Consider the following 21,624-nt stretch of genomic DNA (forward strand, 5'->3'; position numbering starts at 1 on the left):
AAAACTAAATCTTAATAACACTAAACTCTAAATCGTAATCACTAAACCTTAAACCCTTGGATAAACCCTGAACCTTTGGATAAATCATAAACAATAAATCAAAAATATTAAAAATTAAACCCTAGAGTTTATGATTTATCCAAGGGTTCAGAGTTTATCCAAGGGTTTAGGGTTTAGTATTATTAAAATTTAGTTTTTAATGTATTATTTAGGGTTTAAGATTTTCCAACGGTTTAGGGTTTATCCAAAGTTTAAGGTTTAAAATTTAGGGTTTAGGGTTTAAGATTTAGGGTATAGGGTTTAGTATTTTGCTGACGGCTTAACAATATTAATTTTTTTTTGTAACTATTTTTATGTATTTTTTATTTTTTATTTTAAAAATATAATCTAATTTTGAAATTCAATTTTGTTTCTTTATTTAAAAGATATCAAGTATCAAATATTTAAAAACTATTGGTTGGTGAACCTATAGGTTTACTTAGGGGGTGAACCCAAGAATAACTCTTTTACTAAAGGAGAACAGAGAATTCAATGTTATCTTTAAATAGTGTAAATCTATACTATTAAAGCAGAAGGATTCTTAAAAAATCTACTTAAACAAAGTTGTTGAATCATTTCATTAGACTTAACTATTTTTTTTGGTCTTACCTTATATTTCTCTAACTATATAAATCCTTTACATAATTTAAGTGAACTCATTTATTATTCTCCCATAATTTATTATATAATTACTTTAACAATAAATTCCCATGAATATATGATATATTATTTAAACATGTTTACACATGATGACGTGATCATTATCACATATAGTTCCATTAATAGTATAAAATTTTTAATGGTTTAGTTATGTTTAATATATGTTGTAATGAAGAATCCTCTCAAATATAAGAATCTTATATATGAACTAGATGATTAATCTTATCATACAAAATATCAAATGGGTCTAAACGAGTTAGAGATTTAAATGGAATTAGTAAAAAATGACTGATTTAAATAGAACATGTTTATTTACTTTAAAAATTCTAACAATGCATATGATACGTTTTATTGAAATTTTCACAAATGTAAAATGTCTTGCGCTTTAAATCGGATATCTTAGATTGTTTGGAAAAAATATAGGATAAATAATTAAATGTTAATTATTTGAATAAAAAATATTCGAGCCATTAATTTGTTTTGCATAATTTGGTTTATAAATAGTATTTTTAGGATATTTAGTTATTTAGAAATTAAATATAATTAATATTTGTAGGTATATAATTTGTATTTTAAAATTTTAAATACTCATTTGGTTTTCAGTTCGGTTTCTATTTTTTGGTTCCAAAGATATATGATATACTCGGTTATTTATGAAATTCATCTTAATTTTTTTTAAAAAATCCAGTTTGGTACGATTCAGTGCATCCGGACAAATGTCTCCAAACCTATACATTATCTAATATAGAAATTATACAAGAAGAATTTATTTAATTTCAAAAATAAATCCGCGTTTTCTAAGCGCGGGTCAATATCTTGTTTTTATTAAAATCCGATCAAATCTTTCAATTTAAAAATGAAAATTAATTTCTTTAAATATATCTAAACTTCTTAATTTTGTTTAACGTTTTCGAACATAACCAAAAGTGTATTCTATTGCCAGAGCATCAGGCGACTCAGTTCCTTTTCTTTCCTCTATTTCTCTTACTTCATCTTAAGTAACCTATTTGATGAAGATGATCAATCAAGTGAAGTTGATGTTGAGGAAACAAAGCTGTTAGAACCTGTGACTAAACTCCTCAGACTTATCTACAGATGCTGATGGAATCACAGCGAAAAATTCTCCACTGAAACTTGCATCTTGGTTCTTGATGGCGGCCTCCACATTTGTAGAACCCAATTAAGAAGTAAGAATGCTTCTGATAACACATCATATTGAGCAGAAGATCCAGTCCAGGTATACCACTTTATATATATATTCCCTATGTTGCACATTTGATGAAATACAATATTTCCCTCTCTATGTACTATACTGGAAAAGAAGTGTCAGAAGAAGCTGATAAACCACGTGCAATAACTGCATGTACAGCTGAAACACATCTGCTGGTTCACATGATTGGCAGAGTCTTCACCTTCCTATCATTGTTGAGATTTAAATGTACAATACAATCTTTAAAAACTAGGAAGCAAAATAAGGAAGAAATGACAATATACAATATCACATATAAATACTTTTAATCGAGTAAAGAGCATCTATACATTTTCCACTTTCTGTGAATGAGGACAATTCTTTGCAATTGATGAAAGACTGTATAAGAAACAGAATCAAATGAAGAGGAACTCATGAACCGTAAGACTAAGTTTACATGACATTATGGAGCTCTATATACACAATTCTATGCTTGAAGATACCAGCAGATTACAAACACAGTTTCCCCTTAAACACTAGTAACTGTGTGTGAGAACCAAAGCACATATTCGCATTTAAAGCTATTTGTTTTCTTGAGTTTTAAGGAACAATTAGCACGTGCTCTTGCCAATAAGAAGCTCTCCACCATCTCCAAGCAAAGAAGGCTCTGTTACACTCAAGAACCTAAACTAAGCATATCCAAAGCATCACTTGCAGTACACATACAAACACATCCAAGTTAACCATGCCCAATAATTATTTTCTTCTATTATAAAGATATTTGATAACAGTTGTGAAGTGCCCTCTGAAAATTCTTGGAGAAATTAAAGAATGCATTAGGTTGAGCAGAGCTTTAGAAAAAGCTGCAAAATCATTTAAACACAAAAACAGAGTTTAACAGAACAAAGATGAAACATCATACATTAATCCCAAAGACTTGACAGCAACCACAATCACTGGAGGACATTTTAGCCTTCCAGCTTATAGATCATTCTTTTCCTCCACCGATAAGCATCAGTATCAGTATCAGTATCAGAATCAGAACCAGAATCATCACCAAAAACAATAACTCTGTGGCCTTGTAGTCTTTCCTCCACCTACAACATGGGTACACTCAACTAGCGAGTCTACAGAACGAAATACACTATCTCGCGCCGTGTCATCATCAGGCGGCTCGACCACGAGAACAGGGTTGTTTCTGGAGTTCAAACAGTGAAGAACCCTGTTCATCTCAGGGTTTGTGCTTTGTTTTGCGATGACCACTAAATTTACTGGTTCACCATACATCGATCCTGCTCGAACAAACATTTCCCTAACCATTTGTTTAGAAGCCGTAACTTTATACCCTACACATCAACATAGATCTCGATTTATAAGACATACAATAAGTAGAAACGAGAAGAAGAGTTATGAGGAACTCACGTTTGTCGTTGTCACAATATTCCTGGATTGGTTGCACCTTATCAAAACCCATTTGATGCGTTGATAGTACTATGGATAGAATGAATCCCGACACCAACAGGGACTGGGTAGTCATCCGTGAGCCAGAAGACGAATGTCCAATTGCCTATAGACAAAACGGACAAGGCATAAACAGGTCACAATATAGGTTACACGATCCACTTTTACTATGATCATGACAGATTGATTAGATCGACCAGAGATGGAGAGAGATCTTACCAGAGAAATATTCGCTCTTGGCTTCGGGCATTGTTACGAATTGGAGACTTGCTCGCTACGTTAGGGTTAGGTCGGGTGAGAGAGGACCTTCCTTAACAAACAAACTGGTGCGTCTTTACTACCAATAAAATCATATCAGTAAGTGATCAACAATTTATCAAAAAAAAAATCTTCCATTATTCTCTAATTTATTATTCTGATTCTGAAAAATGATAATAATATTAGAACCTAGAAGCTATAAACTCTGGGAATAATCGCTATTGGGTCTGCAACACAAATTGCGTTGTTTGTGGTAAATTAATCGATCCTCACCTGAATAATTTATTATATTGTTTATATAAACATGTTAAAAGCTTTCCTTCTATATTTTCATTTTTAAGTACACAAATTATAAACATTTTCTTATTAGCTTTTTCTAAATTAGTATGGCCACATTATCAAGTTTGGAGATTAATATAATAAAAGAGACATGATTCAGTGGTATATAGATGTGTTTTTCTTGAGGTGAGGGAAAAAAATCTCACAAATGAATATTGTGTTTACTTGTCACCGTTCAAAATAACATTATAGTGTATATATAAATGTATAATAAACCACTTGTGACAAATGGTTTTACTTTTACTCTCACAAACTTCCTTAAGTGTATATAGATGTGTTTTTACATTCTAGTGTCTCTGTTTCACAAACTTCCCTAAGTGTACATAGATGTGTTTTTCTCTCACAAATGTTTTTACTTTCTCTCTCAAATTATTCTTGTTATGAATTAGATGTGTTAATTGATTCTCTCCTCTTTGCAATGTCTCATATATATATAGACAACCAAAAGACTCTACGTGAAGAATCACATATGTTCAAGGAAGAGACACATGTTCAACGAGAAAACATAAACAATATACTCAACTAAGAGTCGGGTATGTTCGTATATGAACGCAAACTGACTGTAAACTAATATGTAGTTTCTTCTAGTTGTTGTGCTTTCCTGTCGTGACCACTTGACTAAAATTCATGAAAATTCTTTTGCTCAAGAAGGTCAAACCATCAGTGAAGGAATTTTCTGTTTAAAATAATAGAAATTCAAATGAAAATGAGTTTGTGATAGTTACACTAAAATGGGCACATCCACAGCTAGCTAGTCCACATAATCAGTACCAGCCCTGATCTTCCTACCTCTCAGGTGTTTTCTTCACCTGCATCGGACTAGGATCTTCACTTTAAGTTTCCTTACCAAAACAGTATGCGCCTTCCTCTAATAGCGATGCTGGCCAATCAGGGGTTAGTGGTAGGTTAGTCGGAGTTACCAACATAACATTGTAATATCTCGTATTCAAACATCCAAGTGTTTCGAATAAGTACGTGTGATCTCTAACTTTATCTGAGACTACGATCAAATTTGCTGGATCAGGATGGTCTACAGGAGAGTCCATTTGCCATAAAAGAATGTCATGTAACAGTCTATCATCTCTCAAGAGTTTATCCCCTGGCAAATACATGAGACATATATTACATACATATACGATATATATAAGAAAAAGGTGTTTTTATAAAATAATTCACCTCCTGGAAGGAAGTAGATTTTGCATTACCACGTCTTCTTACGCAGAAACTCACCCTTCCCCGACCAATGCCCTTTCTCCTCATCAACATAAGCCCACATTGACATGTTACCTACATTACACCATTCGCTAAGAGCAGATTCAATTTTGTGATAGATCATATCAGGACTGAAACCAACAGGGAATGGGCAATCCTCGACGTTCCAGAAGACGCCTGTCTTAGCCCCTCCGACGGGTGTGATAGGCTCTGCTCGGATTCACAAAACGGACAAGGCATAAACAAATTACAAAATGGAATATGTACTAACAATAGGTAACATGATCCATCAACCATTATTTTACAGATGGAATATATATAAACAATATCGGATAAGAGATGGAGAGAGGACTCACTGGAGAAATCTTCGATCTTGTATTCGCCCATGGTGAGAGTTGGAGACTTTCTCGCTAAGTTGGGGTTAGATCGGAACGGCTGAGAGATATATACAAGTGCCAGGAAAACTGCTTATTCATGCCAGCACTATGAAGCATGGGAAAATACATATCCAAACAATATTAACTTGCCAAAACATTCCTAAACTAAATAAAAATTTGAATTGAATACCTAAACTCATAATAAATAGCTAAAACATGCCTATAGCCGGTTATATGATGATTTGGACTATTTTTAAAATTTTTTTTTGTAGTTTAGTCCCTATATTTCTATTTTTTGTTAATATGCCTTAAATAACTTAAATAATCAAATTTATCGTATTTATAATTTTAATTTGAAAAGTACAATTTTATTTTTTTTACCAGATTTTAATTAAATTTAAATAATAAATTTAATTATTTATCAGAAATTTAGATAGTTATCATATACAATATATTAATTAATTTAGTTATCAAAGTATGTTATCTACCTTATTAAAACATGAAATTAATTATAAATAATCTTACTCATATGTAATATTTACAAGAAATACCACTCAATTTATATTTATATAAAATTTTCTTTACAAATATAGTCATTCAAATTTTAATCAACATAACTAAAAATATTCTTTAGAAATTTGATTTTACAGTAGAGATCTTTAATAATATTACCCTTACTTAATAAAAAGAAAAGAATGGCTAGTTAACCAAAAATAGTTTCGAACGCAACATCTCAAGAAAACAAATATCGCACAAAACCACTAGACCATATTACATTATTTTTATTTTGCTACAAAACTAGTATGTAATATTAATAATACACAAAAAGTTTACAAAACTATTTCTCGATTAATTCTCGTATAATTACCAAATAATTGATTTGGCGCTAGGTTAGGGTCAATCGCACACATTATGCCTAGTGTAATTAACATTGATTTTGATAACTACAAACAAAAATTACAAATTTTTAATTTTATTTATATTATATATATTACGCTAGCACATAATAAGATTTGCAACTAAAATAACCTAAGAAAATATAAAAAATATTTTATAAACTTTAAGAACGAGTGATATTAAATCAGGCTTTAAATTATGATACTGTTTTTATGTTGTTTTCTATTTATTTAATTTTTTTGTATCAAATATTTCAATACGAAATAATACTAAAAATAATATATATTTGATAAAAAAATATTTCTATTTTATATATCACCATATATTAAAATTTATTTCCAATTTTGAAATTATAAATAAGGCCAATTTGATGATTTTAATTATTTGCGGCACTATACAAACAAATAAAATGATAAAAACTAAAAGATAATAATTTAAAAAAATAAATCAATATATTTTAAAATGGACTGACGCATGTCAGTTACGAGGCATGTTTTAGCTATTTATTATGAGTTTAGGTATGCAATTCAAATTCCTATTTAGTTTAGGAATGTTTTGGCACGTTAATATTGTTTGGGTATGTATTTTCTCTAGCTTCATAGTTCGGACATGAATAAGCCGTTTTCCCATACAAGTGCCTGGCATGTGTTTAGCCGTAGGATCTCATAGAAAAAAATTAAGGGTGTAACATGTGGCATGTTCACAACCGTCGATCTGTACATTTTTTTTTTGTTTGTTGTTAGGGAGATACTACAAAGTCAATTGATTTAACAAATTTTAACGATCCTATAAAAAAAAGGAAAAAAAGAAAAAAATTGATACTTTGAACTTCTTTTTACAATTCTGGACATGTTTTACCCTTTTTTATTGAAAAAATAGTAAACTGAATTTTAAAAATGTAAAAAAATATGAAAACTATTTGAAACATAAGTATGACAATATATATGTTTAAATTTTTTTTTTAAAAAAGTGGAATCATATTTTATTTTATCTTCTAGTTACAGTTAGAATAATCATTCGGGTTATCTACTTTGTCTATAAATCAGATACTAAGTTCTAAACATAGATATATCAAGGATATATAACGTAAACTAACATTTCTTGTATATTCTAACAAATCTAGAATTTGTTACGTTATAATCAAGAAAGATGTCTTTAGTCTACCTATAGCTTGATAACGTCATATAGCCACAACTCAACGATATACCTTGGTTAGATTACGTGCCATAGTTCTACCTTTTACGTTATATGACGCCTATAGGAAGAATATGTTTCCCACCTACTCTACTGTGTTCTGCGTAGGTAGTATACATATTCTAGGCAAATCCGTAAAATATGGAAACTTCCATATTCAGTTAAAGATGTTTCTGAAATCTAAACTAAAACTACCCTAAATCTCTCAAAGAATATTTTCTCCCATGTTTTTCTCATCCTCCCACTCCCACGATTTTTTTCTCTTCGTTCTTTGTGTTTCTCTCTTCTTCATCCACATAATCATCTCTTCTTTCTATCAATACAACATAGTTCTAATCTATGTTAAATCTGGTGAATAGGTGTCAAGTTGCACTGATCAACGGAGTTTCTTGGCGGAAAAAGAAAGTCGTAGTCTGATTGTAACATTAGAAACTACTACTCTGTAGTATTTCATCAAAGAATGTTGTAATGTAATGATGGATCTGAGTATACAGATGGAGCTGAGTACACAATATACAAAAACAATGAACAGTTCAGCTAAGATAATAAAAAGAAAAAAGTTGTGCAAAGGAACATTGAAGCTCGGACGAGGATGACAACTTCAAGTTGAATTTGAGGACAACTTCAAGTTGAATCTGATGACAACTTCAAGTTGAATCTGCTGCCTGAAGAGGAGGGCGACTCTCGACTTCCTTAGCCGCAACCTCCTTTGACCTCTCGAATATCTAAGAGATTGACATATTTTAGATGTATTAAACACAGACGCGTCGGTGGAGTTTGTACCGCAACAGGACTAACTAATGATTTAAGACTAAACAAAAAGGCCAAATCCAATCAAGAGAGTTTCTTGTATATCATAAAACATACTACTCAAAACTTGCCAGTAATTTTTCAGTTCCCATGACCCATCTTCTTGAAAGAGTTGTAACCCAGAGCCTTGTTTGACCATTTGAGTGATGATAACTACAGAAACATAAATTTCATTTAAGTACAAAGTGTTTCCCCCTCTCCGTCCATAACTTGCAATTTTAGATGGAAAGCTTCAGATCCCTTACTATGTTAAAAACTGGAATATAACTGATTGATCAGCGACTGCAAAACGACATCAGCTGTCTCCCTCTTAGCAATTTCAAAAACCAAACATATGGACGGAGAGGGGGAAACAATCATCAGAAAGTAAACTTCCAAGCGCTTGTGTGGCCCTTGACCGATGCCAGTATCAGAGGCTCATAATGGTCCGGAAACAATCATCAGAAAGTAAACTTCTTCATCACAACGAACTTAATGAATCAAAGATCCCATCACACTTTTGAATGATACCTTTTCGAGAGATGCGCAAGGGCCAATAACTCCCTGAACTTTGACACCCTTTGAGCAGTTAATTTCAAATAAAACACTGTAAGAAAGATGAAAACAAAACTGTTGGAAAGATGAAAATAAAATTAGGGTAAACCCACTTTTGCTTGTTTGACCTCTCTCGTGGGTTTATTTCTCTCTTTTTTCTTGTTTTTGTTTTTCATTTTAAAATTAAATCAGTTACGAAATATTTTATTTATTAATTTGTAATCATAAAAAATTAATTAATTTAAGGGATAATGGTATCAACATTAATTTGAATCCTATTTTCTTAAATAATCATCAAAAAGTACTATAAAGACAAACTGAAGTTCAAAGTGTCTCATTTTTCTAATTTTTTCATATAAAAGACAAAAGCTTAAATTGCTTTTCTAAAATCACGGCCGATGCATACATTGCTTATTTAGTAGATTATTCGTACATTTTTTTCTAACAAGGAGATACAAACATATAAGTTTCGCTTAAGCCAATTTGATTCGCTCTGCGACCTTCATCATGTGATCAATTTGTTTCTCTCTATTAGGAATACATTCCCTCACAATTTCGATACCATTCAAGTTCTTGATCCATCGGTTAAGTTCTGGAAACTTCTCTTCTGGTATCATATCGATTTCCATACCTTCCCAAGCCCGAGCTACGCAAAACGGGATCATACTTCCTGCGACCATGTCTAAGAATCCGATTGTCTTGCCGCCGAAAAAATCTTTCCCGATAAGTTCCTTCTCGAGGAAGGTAATAAGTTCTTGAGCCTCTTCAATTGCAACATCTATTCCCTTATCTGCTTTCACCACAGACTTGAAACATACTGGTCCGACCTACAAGATATATATAAACAGTTTTATCTCTAAAGTTAATTGGAGTTAACATTTTATTTTCTGGAAAGCAGAAAATAATGATGTGAATTATTAGTATAATTATATTACTTAAGATTTGTGGATGACATATTTCTTTTTTATTTTGGTTATTACTATTTTCTTTGGCAATTCATTAAATATTGTTTGATTTTATACATGTGAAAGCAAATTGAATTCACAACTTGTTTTTTAACAGTTAGCAAAAAAAATGAATTTCACAAACTTGTTACTAATGAATTTATATATATATATATATATCGTTTCTTACTTCCCAGTTTCGAACTTTGGTGGCTTAATAAGATGAGACGAATCCGGATCCGTGAATTTAGTATCCTGATCCGGACTATAGTTTTCGGATATTCGTCTAGATATTATGCTATATGTAGGTATTCAAATTCGAATTCGTAACAATAATTTTAAAAAAATAACAAATGTTTTTTTTAAATACTAAAATTCTAAAAATAATACATATAATATTTATACAAGATTTATAAATATATGTATAGAATATTATAAAGTTAAAATGTAATGTAATATTATAAGACTAATTTTATGCAAAATATTAATACATATAAAAAAATATTAATAAAATTAAAATTTTAATATATTTTAAAAATCTGGATCTAGATATTCAGACTTAAAAATCAAAATACCCAGATTTGGATACAGATTTGACGTATCCGAATTTTTGCTATCACTTTTGATATCATATTTAAGAGCTGTCCAGAGTCGATTTCAGATCGGATTATGAGTGGATTTCGGATCGAGATCCTGGATAATAAATTCCAGTCCGAGAGAGAGAGAGGATCCTAATTTTTTTTTTTTTTGTCAAGAGAGGATCCTAAATTCACTCTTTAAAATGTATCTAGTTTCTTATGCATCTTTTTTAAAAATCACGAACGTATGCAAATAGTTAATAAAGGAATTTGTATTAAGAGTTACCTGTTCATCAACGAACTTGGCCCAGAAACGAGCCATGGCTTTCTCGTAAGGATCTTGAGGAAGAATAGGATTGTTCTTCCATGTCTGGTCGATGTATTCAAGGATCAGATGTGACTCGGCTAATATTTTACCTTTATGAACAAGAACCGGAACCTTCTTGAAAACCGGGTTTAGTTCAAGAAGCAAAGCACTCTTGTTGAAAATATCTTGCTCCAAGTACTCGTATGTCACGCCTTTGAGTTTGAGAGCTATCTCGACCCTACGACTAAAAGGGCTTGCCCAAAAACCTAGAAGCTTCACATCCTCCTCTTTAGTCGCCATTGGATCTCACTTGCTTTTCTCTAGACTTCTAACTCCTTTGACAAGTTTATTTCTGGTTCACAAGCCAATTTCTTTTTATAATAAATCCAAAAAGGAGAAAACACACGTCACGGGTCACGTTTGTTGAACTTGTCCCAAAAGCCAAGAATCTTCACAGGGGTCTCTTTCTTCGCCATTGGATCCTAGGTACAATGCATGCATATCATTCATATAAGCAATTTTTAATTGGTTACCATTTACCATTTATTCAATAATAGTTTTGCAAGAATAATTCAAGTTGGCTACCTTCTATTTTCTTTTACGTTTTACACCCGCTAAGCATCTATTAAAATTTGTTTTTGTGGGCAAAAACAATATGTAGTGATACTATCCTCATATGTTAGTAAATCCCTAATACACTCTCAAATCTCTTCCCTATAAAAAAAGAAAGGAAAGCTCTAGTCAAGAGATATCTTGGATATTCACACAAAATACTACCACTATGGTTTTAGTATTATTATTTGGTCAATTCTCTCGAATATTCATTTTTAAGTTTTTGTAACAAAAATAATCCTAAAAAAATGATCAAAATAGTTCTTTTTATTTTGAAAATTTTAATATATATTTTTAAAATTTTTTTAATTCGAAACCATATCCCCAAAACTCCAGCCCTTAATTTTAAACCTAAGTCTAGATTAGGTAACCATATGGTAAAAATACATTTTTACTTTTTAATAAAACTTAATTTGGTCATTTTCTTCGCTGAAAGTTATTTTTGTGACAAAAACTTAAAAATGGTTATCATAAGAAATTTGTCTTATTATTTATTACGTAATTTTTACTATTTATTGTTTCTGTTGATTCATTAGTACTAAATTATCTTTAATAATTAAAACAAGATTATTTTATTCCAATAAATATTCAGTACCAAACAAATCTAAGAAGGAGATCTGATATCAAATTATATTTCATTCATATTTTAATTTGTTTCTCTTTTCATCTTTATTATATCCTATTTCTTGTAAAATATTGACTCATCACTCATCCATATAATAAAGAAATGTTTTCCATATATTATGATTTGAGTTTTTTTTTTTAACTAAAGATTTGAAATCTATGAAGATAACAATGTGTCAACATCTTCAACCTATCGAATAAGTAATTCAAATTGGTTACCATCTAAATTATAAACAAAACATGTGATATTATAATATATATCAATAAAGCTTTGTAAACAACATCTAGACATTCATACAAATCGTTTCTACGACCACAGTGGGGATGCATTTTAGCACTCATCTTTATTTTTTTAACCAATCATACAACTTTAAAATAACAAAACAATACAAAATACAGTAAAAATAACTCCGGATCAAAGCGTAGCGTCATGGCGTCTTCGAAGCAGCTTTTATACGCCCTACAATTTTCATCATGTGCTCAATATTTTTCTCCCTATTAGGAATACATTCCCTCACGATCTCAATTTCTTTAATTTTTTCTATCCATCTGTTTAGTTCTGGAAACTTCTCCTTTGGAATCATATCAATTCCCATACCTTCCCAACCCCGAACCAGACAAAACGGGATCATACTTCCCACGACAATGTCCAAGAATCCTATTGTCTCCCCGCCGAAGAACATTTTCCCAGTGATTTCCTTCTCAAGATATGTTATAAGTTCCTGAGCCTCTTTGATCGCAACATCAATTTCCTCTGATTTTACTAGAGACCTAAAGCCTATTAATGTGACCTACACGTACGATAGACATATATATCAAATATTTCATAGCAATATAAGTATTGTTTTTTTGTTTTCCATATATAGTATCCAACTTAATAGCGATGTCAAATAGCTTAGTTGATGAATGATATATCAAAATTTTCACTTTTGTATTACGCAATTTTACACACGTGTTAAACATAGCTTGTAAAAAAAAAACTTTGTAGCATGTCTAGAAATTATATATGCAATTAGTTTTAATAAAAGAACTGGTCAATAACATTTACCTGTTCATCAACGAATTTGGCCCAGAATCGAGCCATAGCTTTGCCGTATGGATCTTGAGGTAGAATTGGATTCCTTGTCCATGTTTGATCGATGTATTCAAGGATTAGATGTGACTCGAGCAATACTTTACCTTTGTGGACAAAAACTGGAACCTTCTTGTAAATAGGATTTAGCTGGAGAAGCAAAGGGCTCTTGGTGACCAAGTAATCTTCGTCTGAGTAATCGTAAGGAACACCTTTGAGTTTGAGAGCCATCTCCACCCGGCGACTAAAAGGGCTTGCCCAAGACCCTATAAGCTTCACATACTCTTCTTTCTCTGCCATTGAATCTCTCCCTCTCTCGTTTTCGTTTTCTTCCCTATGTAACTCCTCTGTTCTTCTTTGACTATTTATACTATCAAGCAAACGATGCTTGATTGTAAAATAAGAAGAAAAATAAAAGTTTGTTTTGAACACTTGGAAGCAATTCATGGATACAAAGTTTTGATATTGATCACAAAACCATAGACTCGAATCCAGATAATTGTAATTCGAATCCATAGTTATTCTTCTATTCATGAAGAATTGTCTATGAGCATGTAGAAGGTCGGAAGGTGCTTCTATTTTCATTATCGATTGGTTAAAACTTCATTAACAAATGCTCAAATATTTTTTAAGACTGGTCGAAGATTCAAAGCTTAAGTAAAAAATTGTGTTAAAAATTCGAGTAACTTAGAATACATGTGATGTTATAAGACATTCATCTAAGTTAAAGAATACATAATTCTAAGTGATTCGTTCAATCTCTAGAAAATATATTTAATCCAAATCATATATAAAGGATATTTTACATTATTTATTTTATATTTCTTGTGTTGATTAATCTTATTTCAAAACTTTATATTCCTCTTTTTTTCAATACTAAAATCATAATGTTATAAATTTCCAAAAGCATTGTCAAGATTTAGATAAAGGTTCAATTATCACGGAAATTGATATGTGACATGCTTTTCATAATAAGTTTCTTTTTCTTTTTATATAAAAAGTGTCGCTTTACAATTTTAACATAAATTATATTTATTTTCAACTGAAAATTAATGATAAACTACATTGGTTTTATAAATAATTTTATTTATTTTAAATATTATTGGTCAGAAATTTGTAATTAATAACAATTTATGTATATTTCTGCTATTTTTTTATTATGTGTGAAAAATGTCAAAATGACATTTATTCGGAAAAATAGGGAGAGAGCAATTTAATAACTGATTTAATACTATTTATACATCAATTCATTCTGTTTTATCATTTTATTAAAAGGGTGTAGGCAGTAAACGCATGGAGTCAAAGACTTCGTCTCTTACACAGAAAACGAAGGCTTTTTGCTATAAATAGTTTAGTATACTTTTCTTGGTGTTGTCAGAAGAACATTCGTGCTGAGTAGATGAATGTATGCACATCATTCACGAGTATCAACCACGGACATCTTGAATGTCACACAACTATTGACCAAGGACATCTTGAACGTCATGGCTGACGTTACTTCCACTTTTTCCATCGGTATGGTACTATGGTCTAGTTCTAGTCCTTAAACCTCACGTGTATATATATTATTAACAAGTACGATTTATAATCCAAAATGGCATGAGCGTTTTTAGTAAAAACAAATGCTTTTAGATCGACGAAATCAAAATATCTGAATATAAAACCATTTTCTGAAAAATAGAATAGCAAACTTTTTTTTTAACTTTATTATAGAGTGAAAAATAGAATATCATTTGAACATATTTACTCTAAATGCTATTTTATAATAAAATTTGGAGATACTCTTAAGTGATATTATGTTAGATGTTTGTTGTAAAAAAAAAAAAATGTTAGATTGTTGATCTAATTTGCAAGACTAATCAATAAAGAAGATTCTAAAAAAAACTATTGAGTTTTCAGTTATGGGCAACTTCATACAGTAATGGGTAACAACAATGACATAATTTGAAACAACTAAACTGCATATATAGTGTTAAGTTTCTAGAATAGAAAAACAGATGAGTTATCAAACGATACAAGCATAGCGAAAATACAACATAAGTTCATGATAAAAATGAGTAACAGTGTAGGCTTTATTTATGAAGACTTACTTCTCTCTATAATTTTGTTCATGCGCTCAATATGTTTCTCTTTTGGAGGTATACACTCCCTCACGATTTCAACCTCGTTCAATTTCTTGATCCATCTGTCCAGTCCTGGAAACTTATCCTCTGAAATCATATCAATTCCCATACATTCCCAAGCCCTAGCCAGACAAAATGGGATCATAGTTCCTGCGACCATGTCCAAAAATCCAATTGTCTTGCCTCCAAAGAAATCTTTTCCAGTAACTTCCTTCTCAAGAAACATAATCAGTTCTCGAGTCTCTTCGATAGCAACTTCTATACCCTTTTCTGGTTTAACCAAGGGCATGAACCCTGCCGGTAAGATCTGCAAGAGGTAGATCAATCTGTAAGAAAAGTACTTGTAAGAAAATTTTATTCCGTATATAATCTTATCTTGGGATGACTGTTTAAAATGTATCGAACTTAATAGGCATTCAATGTTATTAAATTTATTAAATTACCTGTTCATCAACGAACTTGGCCCAGAATCGAGCCGTGGCTCTCTCGTAAGGATCTTGTGGTAGAATTGGATTGTTACTCCATGTTTGGTCGATGTACTCAAGGATCACATGTGACTCAGATAATATTTTATCATTGTGGACAAGAACCGGAACCTTCTTGTGAACCGGGTTTAGCTCAAGAAGCAAAGGGGACTTTTTGGGCAGTTCTTCCTCCAAGTATTCGTAAGGAACGCCTTTGAGTTTGAGAGCCATCTCGACTCTACGACTGAAAGGGCTTATCCAAAACCCTAGAAGCTTCACTCTCTCTTCTTTCTTCGCCATTTGATCTCTCTTTCTCTATCACTTTTAGCTTTTTTAGCTTATCCAAAACTCCTCTGTTCTTGTCTCTCTAGTTTTTCGATTAAAAAGAACATCTTTAAGATAATCCAAGTCATTGCTGACGCTACTCTGCTTATTTTATATAAAAGTTCCTACTAGGATTTGGCTATTTTATAGTCACCCGACACAGACCACGTGGTTCATTTTCAAATTACGAGCCTTGATTTTTGCTTTGATATTCACATCCTAACACTACTAAATATGTGTTTTTCTTGTTTCTTTTCAATTGAGTAACTACGGGGGGAAATACGCGCTTCGCGGTGAAATTTTAATGTAGTTAAATATTGAGAATATGTTAAAAAAACATAGTTGTGATTATCTGAACAGAATAATATTTTATTTTTATTTATCCGGGACCGGGCATGTTCACGACCTGTCTTTGTTTTTCTAAATAAATAGTGACAGTAAAAATGTTGGGGAAAGCGGGCACGAAGCGCAGCGGAATGTAACGGTCGTGTTTTCCTGACCTTGTATGAACATGTGAGAAAAATACTTTGACGATAGCAGGATATAGTATAAGCAGCTTATCCAGGCTTGGTGGTAAGGGGATGGGTTAAGCCAGCTCGTGACAAAAGTACCTCTATAACTAAATGAGACAAGTACTTTTTACGTGAAAATCCTTCTCGATGTGTGAAGAAAAAACCACGGGACCGTAGTCCACTCAACAATCCACTATATAAATGTAAGTGAGTACAACCACGTACTCCCTGTTCAACAACCTGAACAGAACAGAGACTCAAGCTACAAAGAGCTACCTCCAACACAAGAACAACAACAACAAGATAGCAACACAAAGCTTCAAAACCAACAGCAACCAAACGACCTCAGCTCACAAGGATTCCGGCAACCAGAGACTAATCCCACCGTACAAATCCAAGATAAACCAGTCAACAACACATCTATCAAATTTCAGCTCAATCAGAAAAGATCTCACCGTCGGATGTACCAAACACTCAAGACAGCACTGCTGAAGAACTGTGACGACCAGCTTCACTAAAACCCAGACAACAGAAGATCCAACCGTTGAAATCCAAATCCCTTTGGTGAAACTTTAACCCATTGACTGAAGAAGCTTCCCACAAAATATCAGCCCGATCAGGATCCGTTTGACCCTCCAAATCCGCCTTGACAAACCCAGACGAAATTCTGCATCTTTCTCTCTTTTGTCTTTTTGATTCTTGTAAGTCTCTCCGTAAAAAATTAGGTCAATAGACTATATATATATGTCTCACTAACCCTAAGAACCTCCAAGACCCAATACTAATCTCATAGACTAAACCAATGACCCAACATCCAAGTTTGGTTATCACCAACCAAACCCAATGGGCTTCCTCCATCTAGAAGAACCCAACAAAAAACGTATAATTAACAGCCTGATCAAGATTCAAGAGAGTAGTATGTTTGCCTCTTATAGGCCGATTTTATTATCTCAGCATTTCTTTTCGAGTGCTCTATATGTTCCTCTCTCGGAGGTATACATTTCCTAACGACCTCAAGCTCATCTAACTTCTTCATCCATCTATTCAGTTCTGGAAACTTCTCCTCTGGAATCATATCAATTCCCATAAATTCCCACGCCCGAACACCACAATACGGGATCATAGTTCTGACCACCATGTCGAACAATCCAATTGTCTCTCCACCAAAGAAATTTTTTCCGGCGACTTCCTTCTCAAGGAACATTATTAGTTCTCGTGCCTCCTCGATTGCTACATCTTCCTTTTTCTTCTTTTACGAGAGACCTAAACCAAACTGGTGCAAGCTACATGATGTATATATCAAAACATGTAACAAAACGTTTCATTTAGACCATTAATTGGAAAAAGAAAAAAAATCCTAGTAATTGGCGACAACTAAAAATTTTCATATGCGAGATAATTAAAAATTGGTTTTTAGATTTACTTGTTCATCGACGAGTTTGGCCAAGAATCTAGCCGTGGCTTTGTCGTACGGATTTTGAGGAAAGACTGGATTGCTTGTCCATGTTTGGTCGATGAATTCGAGGATCAGGTTTGACTCGAGAATGAAAGAATATTCCTAATATTTTGTATTCAGTTTTGTATCAAGTCAATCTTATCCCCTATAATATAGGAAAGATCGCTTGTGATCGTAACAGCCATGCCCATATATACGTTTGTACATTCACTCAATGAATCAAGGATATTCACAGACTTTCATGGTATCAGAGCTAGCCAAAGTCTGATTTGAAAATTTTCTCTTTTTCTTTTTCTCTAGTCACACCGATCTGTAACGTCTACAGTTCAAGCCTCATGGCAACGATTGAGCGTGCGTTCGGTGTTACAAATATCAAACATCATATTCCAGTCATTTTAGATCTTGACGTCTTTAACTATGACGCATGGAGAGAGTTGTTCTTAACTCACTGCTTAGCTTTTGATGTCTTAGGACATGTTGATGGAACAGCGGTTCCGCAAGGTGATGACGACACGCCTTGGAAGAAAAGAGATAGGCTTGTGAAGCTTTGGATCTACGGCACTTTAGCTCCACCACTCTTCAAAACCGCTTTCAAAACCGCTTTCAAAACTGGAGGCACCGCTAGGGATGCTTGGCTGTGTATCGAAAATCAATTTCGAAACAACAAAAAGGCTAGGGCGATTCAACTGGACAATGACCTCCGCACCAAGGAGATCAATGACCTGTCTGTTCATGACTACTCACAAAGCCTCAAGTCCTTAGCTGACTTACTGGAGAATGTAGAAGCGCCAATAAGTGGCAAGACCTTAGTGATGTATATGTTGAACGGCTTAAATGAGAAGTACGATCACATCATTAACATGATCAAACATCAGAAACCTTTCCCATCATTTGAGGAAGCGAGAAACATGTTGGAAATGGAGGAGACACGGCTGAAGAAAACTCACAAAGTCACCATCGCTCACTCCGATCACTCCTCCTCCTCAACGGCTATTGTCGCCTCTGATCAGCCTCCAAAACAGAGCTACAATCAGCAACGCAATCAACCGCGCAACAACAGAGGCAACCGACATGGTAACCGCGGGCGAGGTCGCTACAACAACTACAACTACCAACAGCGTCATCCTTACGGCAACTGGGGCATGCCTACGCCGTTCTGGCCATATCAGTACAACAATTGGCAGAACCCTCAGACGCCATCTTGGATGATGCAATCCACAAACGGATACAACCAGCGTCCATACACTCTGCGCCCAAACACTCAGGAAGCTCATATAGCAGCTCTTGGTCTTCAACTAACAACTGACTTTGCGGAATCCTTCAACACAATGTCTTTGGCTGAACCATCACCAAATTGGTACATGGACTCTGGCGCGACTTCCCACCTAGCATCGTCTTTAGGTATACTCCGATTTGTCCTTAAAATGAACACCGGAAACTCAATTGTGGTTGGTAACGGTTCCTCAATCTCTATACACGCTTCTGGTTCATCTTTCATTCCTTGCAAAAACAGATCTCTTGCTCTTAAAAATGTGCTTGTTGCTCCTCAGATTGTTAAAAATCTTATTTCAGTTCGTAAGTTCACAACTGATAATTGGTATTCCATAGAGTTTGATCCGTTTGGTTTTTCTGTGAAGGATCTTCAGTCGCGGAAAACACTTCTCCGCAGTGAATCCTCAGGAGACCTGTACCCTGTGCCGGCCTCCCTCAATAAGTCTCACCAACACTCCACTTTCGTTGCTGAGACACCTTCTCTATGGCATAAACGGTTGATTCATTCAAATAATGATACTCTATGATTTTTGATTTCTTCTCGTTCTTTGCTTTGTAATAAAGACAACATCCATTTTTGCGATGCTTGTCAGCTTGGGAAACACATTAAACTTCCATTTTTCAAGTCCACCGGCTGCACAGCAGTAGTAAGGGCGTTAAGACCGGAGCTTTTTGTAGTACTAATAAACGTTTGGCACCTTTTTATCTCATACACAGTGATTTCTGGACTTCTCCTATTTTAAGTTTGAGTGGGATAAAATACTATGTGCTTTTTCTTGATGACTTCTCTCATTACTTATGGGTTTACCCGATCAGAAACAAGAGTGATGTTTTTACTAAATTCTTACATTTCTTTGCTCTTGTGAAAACTCAGTTCAAGTCATCAATCAAAGCTTTCCAATGTGACAATGGAGGTGAATACAAGAACTCCAGGTTTCTTAAGCATTTTGCCACCAATGGGATCAATGTCAGATTTTCATGCCCTCACACTTCTCAACAAAATGGAAAATCTGAGAGGATGATCCAAACTATCAATAATGCCATTCGATCTCTCTTATTTCAAGCCAAAATATCTCTGATTTACAGGGCCGAGGCTCTCAACACAGCTGCTCATGTGCTAAACATCTTACCTTCCTCTGCCATTGGTAACAAAACTCCTCACTCTATTCTTTTTGGCCAAACACCTTCCTACGATCACCTACGGGTCTTCGGTTCTCTTTGTTTCCCAAACATAAATCACTTTTATGCTCATAAACTTTCTCCTCGATCAAAACCTTGTCTTTTTCTCGGGTATCCTCTTCATCACCGTCGCTATCGTTGCCTTGATCTGCAAACAAATCGAATAATCATCTCTCGTCATGTGATTTTCAATGAAAACACTTTTTCCTACAGCTAAAACAGAAACTAAAAACATTACTTACGGTTTTCTGGATCCCGATGACCAACCTTCCCCACTCTTCAGATCAATTCTTGAGTCCGGTCAGGTACCTCACGTACCGGCTGAAACTGTTTCCCCAGCTGCACCTCCTGTCGCATCTACTCATCGTGCTCAGGTAGCAAATCCTGCTCCTACACGAATGACAACAAGAGGTCAGGCTGGAATCGTAAAGCCTAGAAAAATATTCCCTCTTTACTCATCTTCTGTGTCTCATCTCCCAACCACACATCAAAAAGCTTTAGCAGATCCAAACTGGAACCCTGCCATGGCTGATGAGTACGGTGCTCAGGTTAAGAATAAGACTTGGAGCCTAGTACCTAGATTGTACGATGATAACATTATCAATTATCTATGGTTGTACAAGCATAAATTTGATGTAGATGGTGTGCCTAAGCGACACAAAGCAAGATTGGTTGCAAATGGAAAAACACAAACAGCTGGAGTAGACTATGATGAGACTTTTAGTCCTGTTATCAAGCCATCCACAATAAGGACGGTCCTTAACCTGGCGCTCAGCAAAGGCTGGGAACTTAGACAATTAGATGTCCAGAATGTTTTTTTACACGACACCATCTCTGAGAGTATCTATATGCATCAGCCACCACGATTTGTAGACAAGAACCATCCTCACCATGTGTGTAAGCTCAAAAAGGCACTCTATGGCCTAAAACAAGCGCCTATAGCATGGAATGCTAGATTCAGCAGCTACCTTCATCGTCTTGGTTTTGTCTCCACAAAATCCGATGCATCGCTCTATGTTTACAGTCGCGGAAAGGACGTTGCTTACCTGTTACTTTATGTTGATGACATTTTTCTTACAGGTTCTAGTCCCGCCTTGCTCACTCGGATCATAGCCAGTCTCAAAACAGAGTTCCCAATGACTGACATGGGCCGCTTGACATACTTTCTGGGAATCAAAGTTCAATAC

The 21,624-nt window shown here is 33.8% G+C and overlaps 3 protein-coding genes, 1 long non-coding RNA gene and 1 pseudogene across 4 annotated transcripts; all 5 read right to left on the bottom strand.

Annotated features, from left to right (window-relative positions):
• Positions 1 to 1,344: 1,344 nt before the first annotated feature.
• On the bottom strand, positions 1,345 to 5,037 carry LOC111205378. Its single transcript, XR_002657920.2, has 3 exons — positions 3,569 to 5,037; positions 3,311 to 3,455; positions 1,345 to 3,234 (listed from the first exon to the last, which is right to left on the bottom strand). It is a non-coding gene; the product is annotated as an uncharacterized LOC111205378 (long non-coding RNA).
• A 4,251-nt stretch (positions 5,038 to 9,288) lies between these two features.
• LOC106446969 (glutathione S-transferase U4) lies at positions 9,289 to 11,153 on the bottom strand. Its single transcript, XM_013888809.3, has 2 exons — positions 10,779 to 11,153; positions 9,289 to 9,797 (listed from the first exon to the last, which is right to left on the bottom strand). Exons 1-2 carry the CDS (start codon positions 11,097 to 11,099, stop codon positions 9,444 to 9,446), a joined length of 675 nt encoding a protein of 224 aa, XP_013744263.1. The 5' UTR covers positions 11,100 to 11,153; the 3' UTR covers positions 9,289 to 9,443.
• A 1,105-nt stretch (positions 11,154 to 12,258) lies between these two features.
• On the bottom strand, positions 12,259 to 14,011 carry LOC106446971 (glutathione S-transferase U3). Its single transcript, XM_013888810.3, has 2 exons — positions 13,084 to 14,011; positions 12,259 to 12,826 (listed from the first exon to the last, which is right to left on the bottom strand). Exons 1-2 carry the CDS (start codon positions 13,690 to 13,692, stop codon positions 12,464 to 12,466), a joined length of 972 nt encoding a protein of 323 aa, XP_013744264.3. The 5' UTR covers positions 13,693 to 14,011; the 3' UTR covers positions 12,259 to 12,463.
• A 1,018-nt stretch (positions 14,012 to 15,029) lies between these two features.
• LOC106450055 (glutathione S-transferase U2) lies at positions 15,030 to 16,099 on the bottom strand. The gene is made up of 2 exons (XM_013891709.3): positions 15,674 to 16,099; positions 15,030 to 15,537 (listed from the first exon to the last, which is right to left on the bottom strand). The coding sequence occupies exons 1-2, from the start codon at positions 15,992 to 15,994 to the stop codon at positions 15,184 to 15,186; spliced, it is 675 nt and encodes a 224-aa protein (XP_013747163.1). The 5' UTR covers positions 15,995 to 16,099; the 3' UTR covers positions 15,030 to 15,183.
• Positions 16,100 to 16,127: 28 nt separating this feature from the next.
• LOC106448756 lies at positions 16,128 to 18,229 on the bottom strand (annotated as a pseudogene).
• Between the last annotated feature and the right edge of the window lie 3,395 nt (positions 18,230 to 21,624).

This window comes from Brassica napus, chromosome C4 (assembly GCF_020379485.1).
Source record: "Brassica napus cultivar Da-Ae chromosome C4, Da-Ae, whole genome shotgun sequence".
NCBI classification, from domain to species: Eukaryota; Viridiplantae; Streptophyta; class Magnoliopsida; order Brassicales; family Brassicaceae; genus Brassica; species Brassica napus.

What these genes read in the sequence shown, in the direction of transcription:
- LOC106446969 (XM_013888809.3), bottom strand. Translation starts at nt 11,099, where the DNA reads ATGGCGACTAAAGAGGAGGATGTGAAGCTTCTAGGTTTTTGGGCAAGC. An exon ending in CCAAGTTCGTTGATGAACAG is followed by an intron (nt 9,798 to 10,778) that starts GTAACTCTTAAT and finishes TATATCTTGTAG; the next exon opens with GTCGGACCAGTATGTTTCAA.
- LOC106450055 (XM_013891709.3), bottom strand. Translation starts at nt 15,994, where the DNA reads ATGGCGAAGAAAGAAGAGAGAGTGAAGCTTCTAGGGTTTTGGATAAGC. An exon ending in CCAAGTTCGTTGATGAACAG is followed by an intron (nt 15,538 to 15,673) that starts GTAATTTAATAA and finishes TACCTCTTGCAG; the next exon opens with ATCTTACCGGCAGGGTTCAT.
- LOC106446971 (XM_013888810.3), bottom strand. Translation starts at nt 13,692, where the DNA reads ATGAAAATAGAAGCACCTTCCGACCTTCTACATGCTCATAGACAATTC. An exon ending in CCAAATTCGTTGATGAACAG is followed by an intron (nt 12,827 to 13,083) that starts GTAAATGTTATT and finishes TCGTACGTGTAG; the next exon opens with GTCACATTAATAGGCTTTAG.